At 34.9% G+C, this 20047-nt stretch overlaps 4 protein-coding genes across 4 annotated transcripts; 2 read left to right on the forward strand and 2 right to left on the reverse strand.

Moving 5' to 3' along the window:
- Positions 1-1469: 1469 nt before the first annotated feature.
- LOC115450783 (helix-loop-helix protein delilah) lies at positions 1470-2117 on the reverse strand. The gene has a single exon (XM_030178892.2). The coding sequence runs from the start codon at positions 2079-2081 to the stop codon at positions 1614-1616; it is 468 nt and encodes a 155-aa protein (XP_030034752.1). The 5' UTR covers positions 2082-2117; the 3' UTR covers positions 1470-1613.
- Positions 2118-3915: 1798 nt separating this feature from the next.
- Positions 3916-5628, forward strand: LOC115450779. The gene has a single exon (XM_030178889.2). The coding sequence runs from the start codon at positions 3916-3918 to the stop codon at positions 5626-5628; it is 1713 nt and encodes a 570-aa protein (XP_030034749.2).
- A 91-nt stretch (positions 5629-5719) lies between these two features.
- LOC115450784 (inhibitor of nuclear factor kappa-B kinase subunit alpha) lies at positions 5720-9530 on the reverse strand. The gene has a single exon (XM_030178893.2). It carries the CDS (start codon positions 9357-9359, stop codon positions 7038-7040), a length of 2322 nt encoding a protein of 773 aa, XP_030034753.2. The 5' UTR covers positions 9360-9530; the 3' UTR covers positions 5720-7037.
- A 233-nt stretch (positions 9531-9763) lies between these two features.
- LOC115450788 (zinc finger protein OZF) lies at positions 9764-17363 on the forward strand. Its single transcript, XM_030178898.2, has 6 exons — positions 9764-10043; positions 10805-11423; positions 11907-12089; positions 12573-12726; positions 13305-13451; positions 13822-17363. The coding sequence occupies exons 1-6, from the start codon at positions 9903-9905 to the stop codon at positions 14087-14089; spliced, it is 1512 nt and encodes a 503-aa protein (XP_030034758.2). The 5' UTR covers positions 9764-9902; the 3' UTR covers positions 14090-17363.
- Positions 17364-20047: the final 2684 nt, after the last annotated feature.

Raw genomic sequence — 20047 nt, forward strand, 5'->3', positions numbered from 1 at the left:
TAAGCGGCGATAGCCTAGTTGGTTGTGGAACGGACTGACGAGACGAGTGTCCGCAGGTTCGAATCCCATGGGCACACACCTCCGACTTTTCTAAAAATTATGTGTGTAATTCTTTTTGAATTATCGCTTGCTTTAACGGTGAAGGAAAATATCGTGAGGAAACCTGCATACCTGAGAAGTTCTCTATAGGAATTTCGAGGGTGTGTGAAGTCTACCAATCCGCACTAGGCCAGCGTGGTGGAATCGTAATCCCTCTCAGCTATATGGGAGGCCCGTGCCCAACAGTGGGCCAGTATATAATACAGGGCTGATGATGATGATTAATAAAATATGATTAATTTTATGTTGTATCTTTCCTGCGTGAAATCATTGCGCAAAGGCCGGTCCTTTTAGAAGTATTGTGCGAGGACATGGATCCAACACGTAGAGGTCTATTGAAGATACATTACGCTAGTTGGGGTTTATATACTTTGCAAGTAGTCTCTCTGTCTGTACTTATGGAGGAAATACAGCCAAAACAAGCAAAGGGACTATTATTATTATTATTTGAGTGTAAATTATGATTTGTGACTGCCGCGCTGAGATCTGTGGAGTGTAATGTCCGGATCGGGCATGGTTTTGCTATAAAATGCTTAATATTAGTCCTCAGTCTAGAATTTTTTCCTATAGGTAAATGGCACAAATATCTCCTCTTTTTTACATGAAATCTATAGTAGCTGGTGACATTTCGTTATCAGGTATTATATACCCGTATGACCTACGAATGAAAATAGAACAACATTGTTTATTTTTTATGTTATGATTTTTGAGTGTTAAGAAATATTATTATCGATATCGCTAAAATAATATTTCAAATAAATAGTACCTACATACCCGGCACTATATATTTTTTCTATTATAATTTTGCATTATACTTTTGAGTTAATTACTTTGGTAGGTACTGAGAGTATAGAGTCTAGTATGTGTGTGTATTATTTTAACATTGTTTTTTTTAATTCAATTAATATTAAAGCACTTTTATTACTGTGAAATATGAAAATGTATAGAATAAAGACTAGAGACTTTAGAAATACGTTTTACATATAAACATTTTCATCTTAATTTGGATTAACTTGTAATTATTATAACCCTGTCCTGCTTTGCCATAGTCGGGTAAAAAGTAGATAAACATTTGGTCTAAAAACTATAGTCAGATAGGGACTGCCTTATTTAGTTATTGTATATAGATATGTGAACATAATATGTAATATGTATTCTCTACGAAATAATATGAGAAATTATCTAGCTAACCATCGATAACTCAATACAGCTAGACAAGATTTAACGTATTTAGATGGAAGGAAGTTTTTTTTACCGTAATGAGGTAGATAAGCTTAATAACGGTAAATACGGTAATTACGTTCATTGCGAATTTATATAAAATTGTGGTTAATAATGTTATGGAAAAACTAACACGGAAACACAGCAAAAACGTCAACAATTAAAAATTTATTAAAAATAATAAATAAAACATCTCAAAAATATACAAATTAAAACATCATTAATTAAAGTATGGCAATGAGGAAGGTTTGTGTACCTAATTAGAGAGCAGTCCGTGTCACGCACATCACACACTATGCAAATGTCCTGTCAATGTATTCGCAGTCGAATTCCGCGAAGAACGAGTCGAACGGCGACAGCGAGTCCTCTGCGAACTCCGACGGCGTCTCCTGGTCCAGCTCGGTAGAGAACTCGGAGAGGTCGGAGCACAGCGGCGAGGGCCAGCGTTCCGGCCGCGACTCTCGCTCCGGGCTCGTCTCTCGGAGCGCCGCGGACAGCGCGGTGATGTACCGCATCGCCAGTCTCAGCGTGGTGATCTTGGTCAGTTTCTCGCAGGGCATGGGTGTGCCGGTGATGGCCGAGGCGGGCACGGCGCGCCTGAGTGTCTCAAAAGCGCGGTTGATCTCTCGCATGCGGCTCCGCTCCCGCGCGTTGGCGGTCTTCCTCCGGTACTTGCTGAGCGGCTGCGGCGAGCGGCGAGCGCGTGGTTCGCGGCAGCGCGCGGCGCGAGGCCGCAGCTGATACTTGTCGTGGTCGGGCATGGAGTGAGCCGCGCGGCCGCCCCACGCGACGATGCCGCCCGCGCACGGATTCCGCTTAAAAAATACGTTCACTCCGCCCACTTACCCCGCTCCGTTCATGTACAATTGCGCGATTAATTGTTAATGATTGAATATATTTTTATTATACTTGTTGTATCGTCAATGGTTCAGATACCAGCTGCGGAACATTTAAATTACAAAATAAATATTATTAAGTATAGTAAAATAAAAAAATAATAATATATAACATGATAGACTACTTTAGTTTCGGCTTGAATGGTTGAAATTAGTAATTAATAATATTATGTTTGAATAAATACCATATGATCAGTACGCCTACGTGTAAAATAATTCTGTTGCTGAAATGTTAAAAATGATTGCATCATATTTTGTGATTCACATCTTTAAAAATACCTGACCACGGGTATTTGGAATTTGAGCTTTTATTTTTGTTAATCTTGCACTGTTTCAAAATATATGACAGTGATTCTAAAGAAATCCACATTGTGCATTGTATTTCTATGCATCAAAATCGCATAACATAAAATAAGCTTAGGGGAGTACCATATCAAGAAAAAGAAGGGGCAGCTACGCTCGCTGAGCTATTGATCACCTATTAAAACAGCATATTTTTCGAATATTGCATTGCCTATAATGTGTAAAAGCCTCCACAAGATCGATCCACGAATCGTGATCCTGTGGTGTAATGAACCATTTTATTTTTAAAATGAATCTAGTTCGTCCCTTCTTCCTTTGTTGGTGAGTAGTGTCAGAGCTCCACAAAGTGGCTTTCCTGGCCCTAAGCTCGCTAGACATACGACTGACATGACTAGACCAGGTCCATTTAAGCTTAACGGCTTTCTAAACTACATCGGTAATTTGAGTTATGGAGCGGAATTCGGTGTTTTGAACGCAATCTCTTAGTTTAACACCTAGAATGCTGCGCTTCACTGGCCGTTGGCAAATCCTGAGCCTGGATTTTCCTACTTGGTGAGAAAGTAGGTTTGAGCACTGTATTATATCATGATGGGAAGAGAATAATAGGTACTTTCAATTCTGTGATTTTCACGCTTCGCAGTATTGGGACATAATCTAAATAAGTACATAATATAACAAGGAAACTAGTAAATAATTTCCTGCTCGATTGTACTCGGCCATGCTGAATGAACAAACAGTAAGTCACTAGTTAACTAGTGATCTTGCTATAAAGGCAATCATTTTAATCCGATTTGCATATCGAATACGGTATTTCCGCTCATAACGTTGCCGTTGATGGCTAATTGTTTACCGACCTTACATAAGATTCGATCTTTAAGAAAGCGTGGGCACATGTAAGGTGTAGGCGCTTCTCGATGTCGCAAAAACATTATGTGGGCAAGGTAATTGAAAAAATCGTTGTGTTTAGTTTTGATGCAACTTATTTAGTGTGTATGAAATATACATAAGAATTCCTAGTATATTATTTACTTAAATAATTAGATACGTATTTTTATAATTTAGATACCTAACTGGGTACCTATTACCTAATCTTTTTATCCATCATACGTAATATATTATGATTTTGGAGCCATACGTATTGCGTGAAACTTCTTCATATAAAAACCAGCATGTTTTTATTAATAACGTATTTTTTAGACTTTTAACAAAAAAAAATAAAGAATATTGATTATATTTTTTCTGTGTCAGAAGTAAAGGGGCCGACATTAAAATTAAAAAATACACAAGGCCGGCTGTATAAATAACAAAATATAAGGCACAGTATTAACAAAAAAAAAAAAATGGCGGGAAACAGCTTCCTTCTATATTTCTTCACAAATTTTAATTTTCTCTCGAAATGGATTTACTTTGTCAAATATTGATATATTTAGACTGGAGGCATAACATAACAGACATGAAAAATGAGTGTACTAAATTCCTAGAACAAATGACCAACGCTACAATGAACAAGTTTCCTCCTTTAAGATGTATACTTGAAATTGATGTAATGGACCTAATTGCCGTTTTACCTGATGTTGGTGTTTTTTTATTACAAGAACCGTTGAAATTTCAAATGATTTGCAATGAAATATTATATGCATGTATGTTATCAATAGATAACCCTTATAAAAAAAACATAGCAAATTCTCAGGTAGGTGTAACGATAAGATTGAGATGTGTTCCTCGGTTACTAATACCGCCAAATCCCAGACTATATCAAGGAGTGACATTATTTGAAGGATTACTCATGGCCATTTCCAAGCCAGAAAGCTATGTTTTTCATACTGTATGGTCTTGTCCCGAAGAATGTGAAGGAAATGAAGTTATTTATCGTTACATTCCAAAATTTCCTCCGAAATGTTGTATTTGTAGAAGTGTGCTTTACGAAAACTGCGGTTTAAAGAGATGCGGAGAACAAGTTACCGTTTCAGTCAAGTTAAAAAACGATTTCATTTGTAAAAAGTTTTTAATATTTGATGATTTAATTTCTAAATTAAAACTGGGTGGAACATACTCATTCCATGTGGTTGTTGTAAAAAAGAAAATGATTATTTGGAGTATGGAACCGCTTGTTCCATTAATAGCTCCGATGACGTGTTCTGTTTCACGAGATATCGGCGAGTTGTATGAAGCTTGCGGGGGTCTACCTTGGAAGCTTATATACTGTTTGGCATCAACCATAGGAGTTAATAAATGCCCTTTGAATTGCTTCATGAGCTTGAAGATCACTCTTCTGTTAAGTTTAACCAGCGTCAAAGCCAATGTTCTGACTGGTTCAAGTATAATCAATGTAGTTGCAGCAAATATAGACACCAGTTTTGTGGGAGATATTATGATGATAGCTGCCAACCTGGCAGATAGGTCCATTTGTATAAGCACCCATAATACTTCAATGTCTTCTGCTTTAATCGCTGGCTCTGGTGGAATCTGCATGTTGCCATTACCTCTACATATTTACAACCATAAAGAGATGTCATCTTTATTCTCAGCTCTAGAAACGGGAGAAATTTGTACCGATACTGGGAAAACTAAAATACAGTGTGCCGTGTGGGCGCACGGCATGGATTTGAAAAAAGGGGCACTTCACGATATAATTTCTGTTTTCGGCACTGTGTGTCGTGGTGATTATGGAGAACACCACGAAGATTTAGTGGATTTTATGCTACAGCGCGCTATTGAGCCGTCGGAATCAACTAAAGAAGAGAAACAAGCGCTAAAAGAAATACAAGACTACATCGACTTGGTTGCTGGAATAAACGTAGCACTAAACAAAGATACAGAGATTTTACTTCGAAGTTATTTTCTGGCTGCGCGTAAAGAGAGACCTCGAGGTGTATCGGTGGCTTGTATGGCTGGTTTGGTAGCCGCCAGTCTTACATCAGCTAGACTATGTCGAAGAAATCTAACTAATGTCGATGACGCCGTGTTTGCTATTTGGCTACATGTAACGGGATGTCCAGAACCAAGATACGCGCCAGACGAATATCTTGATACTCCCCGAAATTTGAAGGCGTTGGAAACACTAATGAATAATTTTAAAGAATGGTTAAACCAGTTCATTGAGAGATAAATTGCTATTTTCCTGTTACGAATAATTTATGATTCATTTCACTAAGTTATTTTCTTTTGTTTTGGCGTATTATTGTAATAAAAGTCTTACATAAAATAATATTTTTATTACGATACAATGAAAAAGATTTTTAACACATTTTGACTAGAAAAAAATTCAATACAAAAACATACCAAATAAAGATTCAATTTCAAACTTTTGACACTTTTAAAAATAGTAAAATATTAGTAACAAATATAAAATGCGCAGTTAAGTTATATTGCCATAAAATTACTTACAAATTACAATACTCTACAAAAAGAAATAAACAAGAATTGTAAACTGTGATGTTTATTTTTATAAACATCACAGTTTACAATTCTTGTTTACTATCTCATTATTAGGTATGAAAAGTTGTGGTGCCCTTTGCCCGGCAGTGCACACGAACCATAACATTTCATTGGCTAAGAAAAATACTTACCACTTCATTATTAATCTTTTCCTTTGTTCATTAAACGTAATTACTGACTAAGTAAAAAATGTACCTGAGTAAATATATCATGTATGCCGCGCCTATCTTTGTAAATATAAAATACGACACAATAAATCCTACAGATTGCAAATGTATATCAAAAGATTATTTTGTTTACTGAATACATTCCACTTACAAACTATTCCTGGCTTTACCATTTTGCGAAAATTTGAGACAGGACTATGTAAAATGGATAACAATTCCTATGGCAACCTAGAAATATTTGGCCAATTTTAGAGATCTATTTAGATAAGACTTATTAATTAACGAATGTTTTAGCTGCCCCAGTGCACCTTGATTATGATTTTCCTGTATTTAGACACAAGAGTATTTATCAGGCGTACAAAAATGACCTTAAAACGTGCTGAAAAAATGCCCGATGTGTAATCACCTTTAAATTTCTGGAAACGCGTTATGTGCGCAACTTATCTTAAGGTTGACAAAAATTCGCAAAAGTAATAAAATTGTAATCAACTGTGAGATAATTTTTTGTAAGGCACAAAGAGAATATAGGTAATATTAATTTATCACATGTAGCACTCATATAAATCACAGTATTAATAATCAACATCTAAACATTGCTGTTTCTTTTCAACCCTCTACTTCCCAAAAGAAATATTTAATGTAATTGAAATTATCATGTAACATACTAACCAAAACAGTATTATGTTACATTATTTTAATAATTAAAAATTTACTTTCAGGTCAATTTTATGACATAAGAGTTTTTATGTTCCATTTAGTCCATTATGAGATTGTGAAAGAAACAAAACAATATGCATCCAAGTTCTGACCATAATGCCACATGTGTAAAATGCATGCTTAATATCAAATTATAGTAAAAGCTAACACATAAAATGCTCTGAAATATCAACAAATTAGTAAATAAACAAAGTGATTAATTTTGTTTGTCATCCAAAAAACTAAAATCAAAAACAGGCTTAAATAACTCTTTTTGTGCTTGAATTTTTTCAACTAAATACATTTGACTTTTTCTTATTTTCAAACTATCTTCTATAAGTGATGCTAGTTTTTCTCTCTCTTGACACAAATTAGGGATTTTGGCACTATGATTTGAAACAGGTCCACCAACCTTGAAGTCAGTTTTATCAAAAGCCACAACACTGTATGGCATATCAGCTAAATGTTCACCATCTTTGATTACCAAGCTTATTGTTGACCAGGTACATTTGTTGAGATCATCCATAATGTTTAAGAGATCCTCGCTTAATTTTTCTGTATTATCTGCAGCATTTTTGACAATATCATTTATTTTTGAAAACTCCACACTTAAGTCCATTAGTTTACGGACAAAGCGCTGTTGCTTTATTTCCTTTAGAATTATTTTTCGTAGTTTAAGGCACTCGGAGCATAAGGTTGCCATTTCTAGACATTGTCTTTCTGCACCTCTGTTCTGAGCCACCGTTTCACTTTTCTTGAATAGCAGATATGTCTTGAAAGCGCTTGTGTATAATGTTTTATAATTGTATTTGTCAACAAAGTTTTTAATATCTTCAGTTATTACTTCATTACAACGTCTCTTGGCTGACTGCAATCTCACAAATAACTGATCCCAGGCGCATTGTAACTTGCTAATCTTATCAAATATGTCATCTGCTTTTTTGAATATTTGACTAAATCCTCCTAGCAAGTTGGTGCCAGTGCCTGTCTCTTTCAAGTTGTTTATATGTTCTTTACCCATTTCAACCATCTTTTTACTGATTTGCACTTTGGAAAGTAAATTACCAATATTCTTATCAACATTGTTGTGCCCGAGAAGCAATTGTCGTCCAACACTTTTTAATGATTCACCTCTTGCCATCATTGCGTTGATAAGACTGTTATATATTTCTGCTTGGGTAATGATAAAGTACAAACTATCTCTGTATAAATTTTGGGCATTTTTATAATTATACAAGGCTTTGGGGTGGTCTACAGACCTCTGCACTATATGTGGGACAGCAGGTTTCAAATCATCTTGCAATATGGCAGTTTTATTTATTAGATAGAGCATTATGTTACAATGTTCCTTCCAAAAATTAATTACAAGTTCATTATCTCCAAGCTCTATGCAGGTACTTTGACATATTAAAATTTGATCTTCAACAGGCATGTTTGTGTCCTTGTGTATCCATGTTCTTAATGTTGCCACAGTAATTGTGTTATCAATATTATAAGCAAGGTGTGACAAAGTTGACACTGAAAATATTTTTATAATTTTCTTTGCCAGAATACTTGAGAGGAGATCAAAAATTATTATTTTACTGCCCTCGGACTTCTGTTCACTTGGTATATTAAATGTAACTTTTGATGGAGAGTCTCTGCCTCTTAGTTTCGGATCCCATTCAAGTGCAACCTTCAACCATTCCTCTATAAATTTTTTAAAAGGTTTTGAAATGTGATTCTCGGGAAATATTTCATTGGAATATTCAATATCTCCAAGAAAACTTTCATAAATGCATATCTGGTCATGTGTTTTCTTTTCCAGGTAGGACATCAGTTGGGCAGGTGCCATGTATGGCAGGAATGGTCGCACACCACATATTATTTCAAATGCCAGAAGACCAAAGGACCAATAATCTACTGAATTACTGTATGTTTTACTGTAAATTAGTTCAGGAGCCAAATATTGTAATGTGCCTACAAAGCTAGCACACACTGAGTTGAAGTCAATTTCTTTGGCATAACCAAGATCTATAAGTTTGTATGTCACTTTATCTGGGGTTTGTAGAGCACTGTTACCTGGACTCTCGATGTGTATGACGATGTTCTCCGGTTTTAGATCTCTGTGAGCTATTTTCCTTTGATGTAAAAATTGCATCGCATTACCAATGTCTTTAAGGATTTGTCGTATTTGATATTCCTTTAGACCGGCGCAAGAGTCTGGTTTGTGTAGCACCTGTCGCAGATCACCGCCCGTGCAGTATTCCATGCACATGATCGGAAGTCCGGAAGGATTGGCGTTTTCTAAACCTTTTATAAAATCTTGAGGCAATTCTTTTGTTCCTACTATATTCGGGTTCCGGCAATCCCTCAACATTTCCACTTCTTTGGTCCATCTTTCTCTGTGTTTCTCGGTGAGTTCTTTTCCCCATTTACATGTTTTTATAGCCAGTTTCTCATCTGTTTTTTTGTGTCTCCAAAGAACAACAATACCGAATGTGCCTGATCCCAGTATTCTGTCTTTTATCCATTCACCAATAAAAACTTTATCGTCCATCGCGATCCACAATTTCACTACTCTAATGAAATAGGAATAAGGAAGTGACTAAAAAATCCTAATGGTAGATAGTTGCTAGATATATAAGTTGTGTACAAAAATAGTTGACCCTTTTTATCACACATAAAACTTTATTGTTTTTTTGACACTTTACGAACTGACTAGAAAAGGAAATAAACCATACAGTTTTTTAAGATGGCGGTAATACATGTAATATTTTAAAACCTTCCCCGTTTTGCTTTAAAGTTATATCTCTACAACCTGTTTACATGATAATATAAATATATTATTAATTAACTGATATTATGATAAATAAAATTAAGAAAAATTAAACAATTTGTAAATAGGTAGACAACATTACAATCTGTCTGTGTGGAATTTGATTCCTTTGCCAACATCTTCGGAAAAATATTGACGTTGACAGATTTTCGTGTCGATTGGTTTTATTTTTGTTTGTTTGATTATTTAGATTTTTTTATTATTACTATTGCGTTATTAATTTATCCAGCGAAGACATTGTGAAAATTAATTTAAATAATAAAGATGTTGAATGTAGCGTCATCGTGTCGGACTTGTATGAAAGATGACGAACGTAATTTAGTAAATTTGTTTGAAAGTGTTAAAGTTGAAGAAGGTTTTAACATTGAATTAGCTACTATGTTGAGAGAATGCACAACTGCCCAGGTAAAAGGATTATTATGATTCATTTCTACAATTTATTTCCCGCAACTCGTAGTAGACGGTAATGTAATTAACTAGGTACAAGGAAATTGACGTACGACTCGTCGACGCAATGTCATCCATATGATTTTATGGTCCTATGTCTATATAGCTAACTGTTACAGCTGATGCTCATTGTGTTTATATCAAGTACCTAATGCATATTACCTAGTCAAATAGCATTAAATCTTGCTTAGGAATCGTAGCAGCTATAAGCTTATTAATAAAATCTCATTACCAGTATTTTAAAATCATCAATATTTCAAACAAAAACCTCAATGGTATCGCTGTTCTTAAGCTCATTATTGGGTTTATTACTTATAATTAATTGTATAGAAAAAAATAATAAAACAGGTTTTATAGTAGCATACTTATTTGTAAAGTTTATTTAATTTACATGAATCAATTGAGTTATTATACAAGAAATTACAATTCTATAAAAAGAAATCATTCAAAAAGGTATACAACAGTAATGGCACATTTTTGTATCATATTTATTAACTATACTATAGACAATAATTTAATAAAAATAAATAAAAATTTAATATAATGAATAATTAATTCCTTTTCAATCACCTCTGTTGTTTTGGACATAACAATTGACAAACCCTTATTGTTAGTAAAGAGTTATTCCTTATTTCAGTACAGTTATATTATTATTTAATTTGTAACATCCATTCCATCCAAAGGCAGTTGTGCTTACCCAATGGTGTAATGTTTTCTAGGTATCAAATGAAGATGGTTTGCCACAAAACTTATGTCATGAATGTGTTAAATTATTACAATCTACATACTCATTTCGGAACCAAGTGGCAAAATCAGAGGCAGAGCTAAAGAGACTCATCGAAATACAAGTTAAAAACGAACAAATAGAATTTGACATTAAGGCAGAAACGGATCAAGATTTTTTCGATTACAATGAAGACTACAATTTTGAAACATTCCCAAAATGTGAAGTTGATAATTATGAATATAATAAATGTGATACAAATTCTATATGGGAGCATATGCTGGGTCAGGAAGATAATGTGAAAGCAGAGTTTAGTCGGAAGTTCAATTGCACTGAATGTAATGAGGTGTTTGTGAAGAGCCGGTGCCTTTCCATGCATATGAAAAAACATAAAACAGAAAAATCGAGTGAAAGGGAAAAGTTTATTTGTGATGTTTGCGGTAAAAGTTTCTCTATGAAGACCCTGTTGAGGAGGCATCTTAAGTTGCACAGTGATGTGAAGCCGTTTAAATGTACAAAATGCACTAAATCATATTCAAGACAGGACCAGTTGAATGATCATATGAAAAAACACAATGGTGTCAAGCCTAATGTTTGTACATACTGTAAAAAAGGTAAAATGTTTTATTTATTGCCATATTTAGTGTAAAGATAAATAGAAAGCCAATTTCACAATTTTATGATATATGGACTCCTTATTCCTATTATAATTATTGGAAACTTACGGTATGTAAGTATTTGCTTGAAAAATAAGAAGTTAAGCGCTTATTATTTCTAAATAATACTTAAAATTACCTATATATTATAACTATGGACATTTTGAATTAGGGATAAAATTTATGAGAAATAGAAGGTACAAACCAAAGTAGCCAGCTTGGGCTGGCAAGTAGGGGGAAATAAAAGGATAATGCATTGCGATCCTTACCGGCGAGGACATGAGCCCTAGCCTAGCTAACCTACCAGATTTTCACTAGTTGCCTAAGTGATGCCTACGCTGTAACATATAGGTATTATAGTTGATTATATACCTATGTGCTTATAATATGAGTATTGACTGACACACTATGGTCATATCACAACTGTAATATCATTCCCAGCATTCTCACAACTATGCAATCTGAAGGATCACCTGCGCACGCATACTGGGGAGACGCCATACTTGTGCTCACAATGCGGCAAAGGGTTCAGCAACAGCTCAAACCTGCGTCAACACATGATGCGCCACACCGGACTCAAGCCGTATGCCTGTAATATGTGCCCGAAGACATTCTGCACTAAAGGTACGAGAGAAACAAATGAGATATCTGTTTTGTTTATTTCTGTTTTTTTTTTAAAGAGAACTATCTTCAGCTATGCTTAAGTTTCGAAAAACATCTTTTTAGATTGCTTTCAGAAGATTTAGTCAAGCATTTACAATATTAGGGATGTTTGTCGAATAATTCTATACAATGATGAAAACAAAACACTGAGATAGTCGCTTTATGTACTTTTAATTATTTCTCAATTAAGAACTGACAGGGGTTTTTCAGTCTAACTGCAAAGCCCGAAACTCGCCATCTTGCATTTCCTTCCACTCTTCTTGTTTGCACACAATGATTCTTCCTTCCAGTATATGGCCTGCCACCCAGTCCTTTCAATCCCTACATTTGTTTTGATGACATGTATAAAATATTTGACAGATGCTTGCAACCTTATCATTAAGATTGCAATGCACACATTTTTATAAGATATTTTTAATATCATTATTAATGTACTGTTTGCAGGTCAAATGACGTCGCACATTACAACGCACACGGGCGCGCACCCGTACAAGTGCGACGAGTGTGGCGCCACCTTCACGAAGCCCAACTCGCTCAAGAAGCACTCCTTCATACACTCCGGCCTGCGCCCCTTCGCCTGCGACACTTGTAACATGCGGTGAGTACGACTACTGACGATAGCCTCTTAGACAAGTACTACTGTATGACGTTTGCAGATTTATGTCGTTTTTTATGGTCCATCACGAATGTTGTCCAATCAGAACAATTTATTGTAAAATGCCTTTAAATGACTTATTTTAATTGGTTTATTCTTGGGATCGGATCGAAGATTAGGATTGGGATCGTTTATAAAAGAAATTATTAGTAAGCCAAGAGGAAAAGGAATTTGTGTATTTTATAGATTGCCACCATATCACACATAGCGAACTAAACTTTAGACTAAAGGGACTTGGATTTCTTATGTTTTCACAAATGTTAGACATTGAAATAAAACTATTTTTCCGGTTTTGTACCGCGGTTTTTTGTTTATCTAATTTTCTCTCGACGTTTCGAAGACTGCGGCCTTAATGGTCACTGGAGGGGGCTGAGGTATTGGTTCTCCAAAAACTCAGTTACATATAAGTAACACTATAGGGACTTATTGAAGTTTGTCCTTCCTCTAACTCTTCACTACCTCCTCCAAAGCCATTGCAGTAGCTCCTCAATACCTGCCATTGACTGATTCATCCCTTCCAGTTTCACATGCAAGGATCACCTGAAGCGACACTACCGCATCCACACCGGCGAGCGGCCGTACAAGTGCAACATCTGCGAGCGAGCCTACTCGCAGAGCAACGACCTCGTCAAACACACGAGATCGCATCTCGGACAGAACATATACCAGTATGTAACAGATAATTACAATGGTTTTATTTAGTAATATGACGATTAATAGTATAAACCGAAGTTACTAATAGTCAGTATTTAATAGTAATTTTTCATATGCTTAAGTTAAACTTCAATGATATTTTTTACTGAGTCAGAACTAAAAACTGTATAAAGATATCTAATATTTTTAGCAAATTTATATATTTTAATTATATTTACATACATAGAAAATTTAAAGGAAATTAGAATGTTTAGTAGCAAGCGATGTATTGATTATTCAGTATTAACAGTAAATACATGTATTTTTGTATTATAATTTAGTGTAATGATAAAAACCTATTAAAATAAATAACTTCATATTATTAAAAAATATCTGTTTCCATAGATGTACGATCTGCGGCGTTCGCTTCAGACTGGCCAGCGAACTGAAACTCCATTATCCAGTCCACTTCAACGGCGAGCAACCCAACCAACAGCAGATAGCAGAGCACAGCTTCAACCGGCCCATAGACACGGACATCCCAATGGACCATAAACAAGCGGACAAGGAGATAGAAACCATAAAGAATGCGACCGACGGACGGTTTACGATAACAATAAATAGCTGTGATGATAATGGTGTTGTTATAAATATAAGTCAGGAGAAAAGTTAGGATATTAGGGCACGATTGTGCTTCATTAAAAAATATTACGATTTATGGATGTCGGAAATGGATACGATAAATCGTATAGTGAGCTCTCTGAAGTAATTTTATGTCGTACGACTTATTTCGTAAAAGAAAACTAAAACGCGTAGCGACTTCAAGGTCATGTTAGAGCCTGGCCAGAAAAATAAAAACCTCGCCATATTGTCGGGAACATGGAACTAATTTCTTGTACAACAACGTTAACTTTAGATCGAAGTACCAAAAGTGGCGACCCAAAGGTTTTCCATTTTCCTGGTGAGGTCATACACCAAAACTAGCGCAGGTTTGTAAGGCATGTTGGTAGTCAGCTCATACCATTGGCTGTCACTGTCGCGTGGAAGGAGAAATGTGGGGCTTAGTAAAAATTTTAATAACATATTTCCTAATTTCAGTTTTTATGTTAGGGATACTATTCCTTTTTAAAACTCCGCATCCGAACTTTGGTATATAAGGCCCTTAAGGAATTCTATGGTTAAACTGTAACAGAGGTTATGTAGCAACAAATAAAAATGATAAATACAATGATAATATTATTAACGCAAGGAACCTTCCCAGAGATGGAGTGACTCTGAAACTGATTTTGTTTTGTTTCAATGGCATCGTAATGAAAAACAATGAGTTCCTAAACTGCAGATAACATTAGGAATTTGTAAGATTAAATGATGATAATTTTAATGATAAATGATGCCTAAAGTTTTACACAATTCATCAATCGGCCTATTCGAGTGAATATAAATAATGTAATAACTTCAAACGTAAAGGTTCGTGGGAAAGCTTCGAAATTACCATAATTGGACATATGAAATTACAAAGGGGGCTGCCATATGCCACACGTAAATGTTGTTGGATCAAAATAGATATAAAAAAGACAACCGTACGGCCACGAGCGGCTGAGCGAGTGGGTAGGGAGAAAAATAATTGTATGAATCCTTTCATAAATTATTAATCGTGGATATTTCATCAGATTTCGATGATTTATTCTGCTTTAGAATTAATACGATATATTTTATAAAATATGTCGTATTAATTCCCGCAACCCGCGCCGTGAAACAGCACTCGATTGGCTGTTCTAAAATGGCGTTAAATGCACTTGTTGCTTTTAAGCTGTATTTATGTAATTAATTATTGCGAATACATGAAATTCAGTTTTATTGTTCAATATTTTCTGATGTAAGTGTCGGCTTGTTACGCGATTAATAGCACTATTCAATCGACATTTAGTCAAGGTAGCATCGAAAAGTAGGCAATCGAATGTCAGTCATGCTAGTAAAAAAATCTAAATCTAAGCGTTTTTGTTTGTATACATACACCTATAGTTGTGTTGTCTTAGATGATAGATATTTTGGTCCTTCGAGCCAAATGATGTTACATATACACCAAAATACGTGCCTAAACGCTTCGTTTTCTCGTCTTTGAACATGAAAATTGCGTTTTAATCAGATCAAATAATATTACAAAATCCAAATTACCTACTAGAGTTCATCTTTAAATATTTTTCGTAGATTGTATGTGTTGATGATATACCTGGCAATAGATATCTGGCATACTTATTTATATGTTTGTATTGAAATAAATATGCCCCTGTTTTTATGAAATATACTGTTCAATGAAATAAAAAATCGTAAAATACATTTTGATACAAGTAATATATAACATGATTGCAATAATAGGTAAAATACTTGTCAGATACATTTTATCAACACATAATGGGTTATCGTTTCTTGCCTTAAGTTCTATTAAGACGACAAGGGTCTAACACGCCGTTATAATATTCTATTAAAACACGTGTTTAAACTCAACACGAGCTTCGTACGGTACACGCGTATTATCTAAATATTCTCTATTGCTGAGGCCACACTAATGTTTATGTCATTATCGCAATAAGGCGTGGAGATTCTGAATAAAATGATAAAAGGGTAATGACGTGGAATTTTGAGGAAAGTATGGTACTGGTGCTAAGTCTCATACGTGAAAGCCCCCCTGGGTGGGTACCACCGCGATGAATATTTCTGCCGCCAAGCAGCAGTGTGTAGTCACTGTTGTGTTCCCGTTTGAAGGACATTGTAGCCAGTGTCACTATTAAACATAAGACTTAATTCATGTCTCAGGATGGCGAGCGCAGTGGAATACCAAACAATACTTTGTAATTTAAGGTGTTGGTGTTTCTACTGTTTATGGGCGGTCGTATCGCTTATCAGGCGAACGGTAAGCTCATTCATCATTCAAAGCAAAAAAATCGTGGCTTGCGCATCGTTTTAGTTATTGCGATAAAGCAATTACACATTAGTGTGGTCTTATTTAAATATACTCATTCGTTACAAAAATATTTAATAATATATTTTTAAAATGAAATACCTATTACGTCAGTATTCTATGTTATTTATGAAATTGTTTTTATGTAAACTATCGAATCAAAATTTGATATTGGTATTTTTAATTCCAACTTAGTATAGATTTTTCGTGCTTATGGTGCGTTATATAAAGTTTATCTCATTGCATTTAGTTGGTGTACAAATACATACAAATTATTAGCTAATATTGAATTATTTAGTAATGTATTATAATTAAGGTTATTATCATTGACCATATCTCGGTGGTAAATTAGCGAAATGAGTTGACGTTGGTAAGCATTTTTATCGTAATTAGTAGGAAAACTTAAAAAAAAATGGTTGTTTCAAATTTGTATGTCGTTCGGATTGCGATGGCTGCGCAAGAGTGTGTTAAGTGTAATCCATTAGCCAGTATTAGGAATGTTATATATCTACCCACATTTAAATATTTTATATCTGTTGTCAGGGGCATATCTACCGCCGTATCGGTAATACGGGGCTCCTGAACGCTAGGGCCCTTCTTAGGCCATACCTACATTAAATTAAACGGGCGGCTAAAAGTTCGCACTGTCCTGAAGGGTCCCAACAAATTTTGATATAAGGCCTTTTTAAAGCAAGCGACCCCACTGTTGTTAATTATATCCTTAACCAAGACAACGGTATTTATTTAAAGTATACTTCACTAATAGATACAGAATTAAACCATGGAATTATATTTGTAAGGAATTCCGCATTTATATTAGATATTATTAATAAGTGGATCGATATTTCTAATACTGGTCAGTGAATACATTATATAAGAATGCATGCTATAACAAACAACTTTTTTCGTTAATATACTGTACCTTATGAATAAACGCATAGTGCCTATTTTACAATAAAAGACAAATATATGTTTGACAATGAACGTTTTTATTATGTATATCCCTTTAATTTCAAAAACTCGTACCAATGGAGGTAATGATTAACGACTATTTTCAATAAGCGATCATAAACCTAATCTTCAATCCGATTCTGAGAAGGAACCAATCAAAATAACTCTTTTGTAAGCATGTCAAAAACCCTATGTTCTGATTGGTCCATCTGTGCGATGCATCGAAATTCGAAAACAGCGATAAGTTGGGTTGGATAAGGTTGCTTTCTAACATTTAATTCCGGAGAAGTACGCTGGGGGGATGTTCTATGCGGATAAGTCCTTCGCGCGGGTAATAAGAAAATAATTTAAAATCGGAATAACATGGAAAACTTTCGTTTAAAAAAAGACACCTATTCTATTCAATATTCATAGTATAATTTATACTACTAGCTGTGCTTACAACGTTGCCTGTATCGACTTAGTTCTATCTCAGCCTATCTCACACACCTCTCTATTACACAAAACACACACGACAATGCTGCCCGTCTGCCTTAAATCTGTTTCTCCAGGTATTTAATTCCAAAAATATTTAATTGTACAGACACGCAAAATCTGTAAGATGTATTTATCATAAGAAGCAAAATACCATACCTGAAACTAGAAATGTGAAAAATATCTCAACCATACTATTCTGGATCAATATAGATGGGACTTGGATCCGGCAAAAAAGTATAGTGTGGGTTTTTAACCAGGGATAGGCGTTTTACGTGCGAGAAGCCGAGAACAACACCGACTCTCAAATAAAGCCGTAGACACTTTCAAATAACGAGAAAGCATGATAATTATAAGTATAAGGATATAACATGATAATGGATCCATAGCTGTTTCGCGTGAAATTATAGTTTCTCTTGATGAATGAGTTAGGTTAGGTACCAATATAATTTTGTTTTACGTTTTCGCTCCGTTCTATAAAAAAATATTAAGACGTAGGTCCATATTAAGATAAGGAGGCGCGGAGCTAATATCTGGCACAAGAACCCCTTAATACTAATTGTATTTTTTAACCTATAGCTTAGCAAATCTAGATTGTATTGTTATATCGTTAGAGTTGAGAATTAAACGAAAACAGCGGGGTGTTGTCTCGTACAACGCAATAGGGCGCTTAAAGTTGAGCGCACTTGAGACTCGGTGCGTCCTCTCGTCGCGACCCAGTAAGGGCACAGGGCCAGAGCTAATCTCCACAAACTATAGACAAAAAAAGAAATACAACCGATTATATAGATAAAAAGTAAGTATAATGTCTCTATATTTGATGAGATAGGTATGCAAATAGCACGTCCGTAGTAAACGTAGTATGTTATATGCCATACGTTAAAATTTCGTGCAGTTTACGTTTGTTATTCCTATGAAAAAATAATATAAATAATTACCCCCTTCGCTATCGAATCTAGGACTCTATGTTTCTAATTAGAGTTGAGCATGTCTCATTAGCATTGAGTAACATTAGTTTAATACCCTTTTAAGTAAGCTAATTTATGTTTTACTACCAGTTTTTATGGAAAACATACAGTACTTAATTGATAAAAAAAAATTCAACATTTTATCGGTCTTGTCTTGTGTACTCTATATAAACGGCGTCCGCTGACCTCTACAGTTGAAGCCGCTGCGGTGGACTATTTGAGTATGTCTCAAGTTGAAGAAATTAAAATCCACACTGCTATATATGACACAGGTTTTAGCAACAAAATAACTGTCAGTTTCTTCGGTGTTTCTCGGCAACAAATTGGCAGGGTCTACCTTCGCCTTCATTATTATTTTTCTTTGCGTTCTATTTATAAATAAGAAATAAAGCTATCGCTATATCATCTTACCTTACTAAAGTCATATTATAAATGCGAAAACTTGTAAAATGTTTAGATGTTCGTTAGCAGTAACCGCAGAAACAGCTGAACGAATTTGTATGAAATTTGGCGGATGAATAGAACATTTCCTGGATTAACACATAGACTAATTTTTATCCTAATAATTTTCCCCTATGAAAAATAATTGGTTCTTTTAAATCTAATTATTCAAATAGATGGCTCTGGTGTCATGTACGTGGCCCTGTGACGCGCTACAGTGTTTTAGAGCTTGCTGTAGCAAAAGAGACTTTCTCGCGCAAAGACGCGAGCAACGTCTAGTGATAAATAATTTGAGATATAGAAGACATCTTCATCGCAATTTTTAAAATGGTAGAGCTGTTACATTATATGGCTATAACACGAGAATATCGCATTGGGTTTTATAGAAAAAGCCACACCGGTTATTATAGCTTGCAAATATGTTTCATAGTATATTTAACTATAAAATTCAACTTCGGTTTTCTTTGGACAGAGATCTATCTTGGTCAAACTTTACTTATATGCTCATATATTTTTTAAACCAGCCGATCCTATATTTTCGTTATTTTTCATCTTGTCTCTTTGGAACTGATATACCAATATGTAAATGAATTGCGAATCCATCGCAATGTTCCGCACTGATACGCGATCAAGATTGCAATTTAGATACGCATAAGGCGGAGTTGAGACCGTTTTATTGTTCCTCATAAACCCCGGCCGGGCAAATACGAGATAAAATACGTAGTGTAGACTATAATTTATCTTATTCAATTGACAGAGGACCGGCCTCAATTAAGGATTGACATGTCATTAAAAGCACGTTTTTGATTTTTTTCCATTAATAATGATTTCTCATGTT

Source organism: Manduca sexta, chromosome 11 (assembly GCF_014839805.1).
Source record: "Manduca sexta isolate Smith_Timp_Sample1 chromosome 11, JHU_Msex_v1.0, whole genome shotgun sequence".
Classification (NCBI taxonomy): Eukaryota; Metazoa; Arthropoda; class Insecta; order Lepidoptera; family Sphingidae; genus Manduca; species Manduca sexta.

What these genes read in the sequence shown, in the direction of transcription:
- LOC115450783 (XM_030178892.2), bottom strand. Translation starts at nt 2,081, where the DNA reads ATGCCCGACCACGACAAGTATCAGCTGCGGCCTCGCGCCGCGCGCTGC.
- LOC115450779 (XM_030178889.2), top strand. Translation starts at nt 3,916, where the DNA reads ATGGATTTACTTTGTCAAATATTGATATATTTAGACTGGAGGCATAAC.
- LOC115450784 (XM_030178893.2), bottom strand. Translation starts at nt 9,359, where the DNA reads ATGGACGATAAAGTTTTTATTGGTGAATGGATAAAAGACAGAATACTG.
- LOC115450788 (XM_030178898.2), top strand. Translation starts at nt 9,903, where the DNA reads ATGTTGAATGTAGCGTCATCGTGTCGGACTTGTATGAAAGATGACGAA. An exon ending in TGCGACACTTGTAACATGCG is followed by an intron (nt 12,727 to 13,304) that starts GTGAGTACGACT and finishes CATCCCTTCCAG; the next exon opens with TTTCACATGCAAGGATCACC. An exon ending in CTCGGACAGAACATATACCA is followed by an intron (nt 13,452 to 13,821) that starts GTATGTAACAGA and finishes CTGTTTCCATAG; the next exon opens with ATGTACGATCTGCGGCGTTC.